Source organism: Rhinoderma darwinii, chromosome 4 (genome assembly GCF_050947455.1).
Source record: "Rhinoderma darwinii isolate aRhiDar2 chromosome 4, aRhiDar2.hap1, whole genome shotgun sequence".
Taxonomy (NCBI): domain Eukaryota; kingdom Metazoa; phylum Chordata; class Amphibia; order Anura; family Rhinodermatidae; genus Rhinoderma; species Rhinoderma darwinii.
The window spans coordinates 361,554,707-361,560,706 of record NC_134690.1 but is presented as its reverse complement, the minus strand read 5'-3'; the positions used below and the strand labels follow the sequence as shown (position 1 = coordinate 361,560,706).

The 6,000-nt window shown below is 41.5% G+C and overlaps 1 protein-coding gene across 8 annotated transcripts in view; it reads left to right on the top strand.

Moving 5' to 3' along the window:
• The first annotated feature begins 2,248 nt into the window (after positions 1 to 2,248).
• The window catches only part of CCDC88A (coiled-coil domain containing 88A), a 148,053-nt gene continuing 144,301 nt past the window's right edge, over positions 2,249 to 6,000 (top strand). For 3 of the 8 annotated variants that reach the window (XM_075863044.1, XM_075863041.1, XM_075863043.1), the window contains exons 1-2: positions 2,249 to 2,765; positions 2,862 to 2,962. In XM_075863044.1, coding sequence (XP_075719159.1) covers positions 2,703 to 2,765; positions 2,862 to 2,962 — 164 coding nt within the window. In that variant the 5' untranslated portion in view covers positions 2,249 to 2,702. The remainder of the gene's footprint in view (positions 2,766 to 2,861; positions 2,963 to 6,000) is intronic. The other 5 variants (XM_075863045.1, XM_075863042.1, XM_075863040.1 and 2 more) reach the window with 2 other exon arrangements.

The window sequence follows — 6,000 nt, the reverse complement described above, 5'->3', positions numbered from 1 at the left end:
CAACGTCATCAGTGCTGTGTCGCATACAACGTCCTGATGCTGCTCAGTATGTCGTATGAGCCACTCTGGAGTGATAAAGGCGCATAAGGCGATAAGAGAAGCGGTGAGGTGAGTATATTTTTAAATTAGTTTTATTAAATTTTTTAAATTTAACTGTTTAATGTTAGGAGGGTCAGGGTTAGTCCAATTGGAGTGGTGCAAGGTCGGGGCCCAGCACAGATCTCTACCGTGCTACGCCCTATAGAGTAAAATCTACGACATTTTCGGGCGTAAATTATAATACATTTGTTGGACTGCTGTGTCCCGCCCCCTTTTGTGAAGCCACGCCCCTTTACACAAAAGTGGCGAGGTGGATGTGAAAAGGCTGAAATTGCGACTTTTGGACCCTTTTGCGACTTTTCTACACTAGACAACTGGCCTAGAAAGGTTGATAAATGACCCCATAATTTGCACCAAAAAAAGAGAACATGGAGTCTATAAGTCAAAAGATAAAACGTCATTTTTATTTCACTAATTCTAAAAAATCAGTACATGAGCTGTTTAAAAAAGAATCACCACAGATGGCAGAAAAAGGACCGCCAAAAGATGAGACAATTATCGTGAGAGGGTTCACATAACGATCATATGTCCACATATACGTTGGTATACAATACCCCCATAATTTGCAGCATTGCTGCATTATTCACTACATTATCCAATTGATGACCTTGTCTACACTGTTGATAACTTGGTAAAAATCTGACGTTTAGGCCTCACACCTATAGCCATATTATGTCTCCGTAAAAGTTCCGAGTTGTATGGAGCTGTAGTACGTTAACCATAGCAGTCTATGCCTATACTGTACCCCTGTATGTCTCTGAGGCTTATGACAGTTTTTCTGTCGGAGTCATACGAAATCAAAGAAAACAAAATTGTGCCATGTTCCATCAGACCCAGTATTATGAAGGCATCATATGGCGGCACACAGAGTAGTAGGGACTTTGTGTGCCCCCAGGATCCCAGTGTGTACTGTATCATCTTTACCATAAGATATCCTCTATACATAACACACGTTGGTCACATTGTATGTTTTCTTATAAATGGCAACAAAATAAAAGGAAACTATGAGTCAGTTCCTACCTCTCAGCTGTTTGAGTTTCATACATTTTTGAAAATATTTATTTGCAATAACACAAAATATGTGCATAGATATAATATAAAATTACACTTTCTTTTAAAAATCCTCAGTATGAATACAGAATACAGAATATAGATGACAAGTGGTACATTATTATTTAGTGAGTGTATACGACTGCAGGGCCGTCACAAGGTCAGTCAGGAGTTAATGTATGGCAGATCTGGATCATCTATGGGGGAGGGGTATATAAAAAGGCTTTTCCTGCTCAGGGCTACTAACACTGTAAGAGGTTTTCTGTGCTCACACATCTTTCCCACTCCCCTCCTCCCTTTATGGCACATGGTCCTGTGAGACTGTAGGCTTCTCTAGTTGGAAATTATATTGCACTTTCTTTTTCTCACTTTAAGGGAAATCTGTGAAATTTATAATAAGAAAAAGAAATTGTTTAAGGACAATCCTATTAAATCTGGCATACTTGCCATTATATATGTTAGACAATTAATGGTGATGATGTCACATCCCTATCTCATAGGGGGGACCCAGGCACAACATGATGACATGCATTATGCACAAGCGCGGAATCTCCCATTTATTGGGGGGTGGTGTCAATTACAAATATAAAGGTAAATTTTTTCATTTATTTTTGTTAATTATTTTTTGGGGAGTGCTTTGCCTAGATATAAAATAAGAGTAATGACAGATAATAAAATGTCCTGGGTGCATATCCTAATGAAATGTGCTCTGCAGCTTATACTAGAGGTAGTGATTCTGCTATATTAGAGGAGGGATCTGCCCTCTGAAGAGCATTTAGTAAAATTATTAGGAAGAGGTCCCTAAGTGGCAGAATGGGGGTAATCTGTATTTTTCAGAAGGCAGTGGCTGACCCTTGTGAATCGGTAAAGTGTGCTACAATGTAACAGTAGACAGGAAAAGGGGAGGGGTGCTGGGGGGGCTCAGGTCTTGTGATAAAATACTGACTAGCAAAAAAAAAAAAAAAAAAATCCTTTGTTTTATATAGATATAGAAATATTGGCAACAAAGTCACCCGTTCTGCTGCTCGCCAGTCACAAGTGCGAGGGCACAGTGTGGCAGAGGAGGAGTGGTAAGCTGCCAGCTACATACAGTACACAGGGTTTGGGTGGATGTAGTAGGAGCTCTTCAGCCTTTGCTTGTATTTTGCCTTTTTTCTCCCTACCAGAGCTCCTAAAGACTAGAGTCCTTTTTCCTATTTCTCCACCCCTCCTATTCCTCCCCCTTTCCCAGTCTCCAGATGATGCCGCCCCCTTGTGCTGCATGCAGACCCTAGTTCTGCACCTCTGCAGAGAAGGGAGGGAGGGGAACCAGGGCTTTTATTATTATTACAATGTATCTTCTTTATTAGAGGCGCCGGGATTTGAACCCACAAGATTTTCACAAGTGCTTCCTATTTTGGATTTGAATCATTATTTATTTTTGTCTTTTCATTTTTATTTTTTTTTGCCTTTTCTCAAATGGCATTACTACATCCCGGACACTGGATTACACTATTGTATTAGGAATACCATCTGGATTGTTTCTATATTGAATATCCGGAGGATTATCGAAAATGGAGAATGAAATATTTACTACACTCCTGGAAAATTTCATGAGCAGTCCTCTAGTGAGCTGGGTAAGCAATCCTCTGTCTTTTCCTCCGCACTGGGCCGGGCGCTCACTGATCCATGTGCTGCTATGCCTCTATTAATATGTGTTTTTTTTCCCCCAGATCAAGACTTTTGGAGCCTTGGTCAAAGGAAATGGGACTGTGCTGGATGAATATCTGGCTTTAATAGATGGTGTTTTCCTCAATGAGGTCATGTTTCAAATGTAAGTGAAAAATTTTGGTATTTGTTCTTTCGTGATGGGGTTAGAAGAAAATTTGTGTGTGTCTCTTGGTTTTTGCTGCTGCAGAACCTCTCTAGCATATGAACATGACTATAGCTGAGTGTAAGCCTTATTTCAGGAGGTTCTGCAGCAGCTATATTTTCTGCTATTCTCTTCCTTGTGGGGGGGGGGTTCAAATAGACTAATGCAAACCAGCTCTAGTGGAAATGTTAGAAATCTGATGCCTCCAGGGTTCACTGTCTGGAATCCAGAGAAGAAGAAAAAAATCTGATGGTATGTTTGCAGGTTACTTTATTGGGAGCCCTAGTGACAGCATTAAGAAACACCAGGGGTCTGTACCGCTAAATGGTAGGATGAGAGCGCTGTCATCTCCCACTGCTGACAGTGACTGCCTGATTGACTTTGACACCCATGTACAATGGCTGAGGATTGAATTAAATGACCCCCGCCCCTTCTAGTTAAGCTTACAAGTGAAGGAATTAAATAGGTAATGATGAGTTAGTGCTGACTGTTTCCATTTCACAGGTCTAAGTTTTTGTGCAAAATTGCTGAATTTAATTGTGTTCTGTTGAATTTTTAATTTTGAGGAAGAAAGGTGGAAAAAGCTTTATCTAACATACAATCAGATACCATGTGGCTGCAGTGAAAGATAAGGAAGTCCTGTGCTTCCAGCCCAGTCACGTCAGGAGGATGTAGGGGTCTTATTTCATAACCACTTTTGTCTGTTCTTAGTGATTTATGACCCATTGCTTGCAACTGGAAACCAGCGGAAGTGTCTATATTCTTGGCATAAAAAATGAGAGATCACTATTTGCAAAATAATGAATATATATATGTATATTATATTTAGTTGACTGACCTATAGGATCCCCATTCTCCCAATAGGTGGGGGCCCCCAGAGGTGTGACGGCACCTATCAGGCATTTATAGTATATCCTATGCTTATGCCATTACTTTTGAAGGTTGAAGATGGAATTACCCCTTAAAGCCTCTTGAGTAACCCATTAAAGGCCATCAGGGCATACTGGCATGTGTAGTTTCACAACAATTTCTTTCTATAGGACTGAGCTGTTGGGCAGTATCCCAGAGCCTGGCTGATGATAGGGCCAACAAGGCTTCCTTCTACCCCACATAGACAATAGGGCCCATCAGGTCACTTCTACCGAAAGGTATCGATGAGACCAATTTCTGTTTGCTTTGCCAATTGGTCTGTTGATTGGCTGAGCATCTTGCATTAAGCAATGTCTCTATTATGTGATGTATCACTGCATTTCCAAGGCCCATAGCACATCAGTTCTCCTCTTATAGATCAATTTGGTATTTTTCACTGGTTAAAATGACGTGTTATATTCAACTGATTACAGTAAATCAGGGTTATATTTGTCTTTCAGATTTAGTTTGAAATCTAAAATGCAATTGACATTTTGTATACAGTCGTACAAAACAAGCATTTTGCATAAATCTAACGCATTGTTAGCTGGTGCCCTTTAATTGGTGGTATCCACAACCAGCAGGGGGAGAATGTCCAATACATGGATAGCATTTTCCTGAATAGCCATACAATAAGAAGCGGAAATATGACACTAAGTAGGACCATGCTTGTTTAGTCAGTTCTTAACCTCTTCTGTACCTCGAAAAAAAAAATCTGCTTCCTTTTTCTTATGAAGTTCTGGCAGGAATTTCTGTAGTCACTTATCTATTGAGCTGCTGCTTGGGGCACTTTTTGCATTCCAATGATACCCTTTTTGTAATTTTTGTCCTACTAAAGGCCATACAGGTGATTTCTAGCAGCGCAGAAATTGCGACTAAAATCATTATTTCATTATGGGACAGTATTCCCATGGAGAGGCAGGGTCATAGATAACTATGATGCTAGAAGCCCGACTCTCTGAACTGCGGTCGGTCCGGGAAATGTGACCGACACACAGTCCGTATATCACGGACCGAACACGGCCATCTGAATAAGGCCTTACTCACACATTTAGGGCACATCCTCAGGATATGCCCTAAATATGTGATAGGTGTTGGTCCCACCTCTGGGAACCGCATTTATCGATATGCCATAGATGTGTAAGTTGGGAATACCCCTTTAAAAGGGTTTTCCAGCTTCTGATAACTTGACCTATCCGGTGGATAGGTCATCAGTACATGATCTGCGGGGGTCAGACACCCAGGCCCCGCACAGATCAGCTGGTCCGGTGCCTCTGTGCACCGGACGTACAAGCCAGAAGCAGTTCGCTCCGGACACGGAATAGCGGCCGAGCTGCAGTACTGCAGCTTGGCCGCTATTCTATGTATGGAGCCAACTGCTTCCGGGCTCCGTCCATAGCATTATGTGCCACAACATTCGATGCCCGCAGGCCACCGGAGCGGCTTATCGGTGCATGGTCCGGGTGTCGAACCCGCACCGATGACATACTGATGACCTATCCGGTGGATAGGTCATCAGTTGACAGAAGTTGGACAACCCCTTTAAGGTCCCGTGTGCACGGAGCCTGTACAGGAATGAATGAAGCTGTACGGCTATCTTGTGTGCAGACATACTTAGAGATATTCTTCCCTAGAAGCAATGCCTCTGAAGTAGAATACCTCTGTACATACGGAATGCGATGGAGCACATGCCACTATTTTTATTCTGTTGGATTTATGCAAAGCTCTGTATGCAACCGTATGAAAACAGAAGTACAGTAGAGGCCCCATGCAATTGAATGGAAACCCTATTACAAAACTGATCCGTAATATGGCTGTGTGCATGAGGCCTTATTTTCAGCTTACTGCCCATTAAAATGCATTGGCGAATCATTTTGTAGAATTGAAATTTGGTTTTACCAAATTTAATAAAATAATAGGCAATCGATTCTGCCGTTGTATTCTATAGACCTGTGAATTTAAGATTCAACGAATATGGTGAAACTGTTGACTCCAAGGCTAAAGGACTATTTACACATAAGAACGCGTTTTCCTGATCATTGGCCAAAAAAAATAAATGTCTGCAGCTCATCTCCCCATGTAAACCGGGA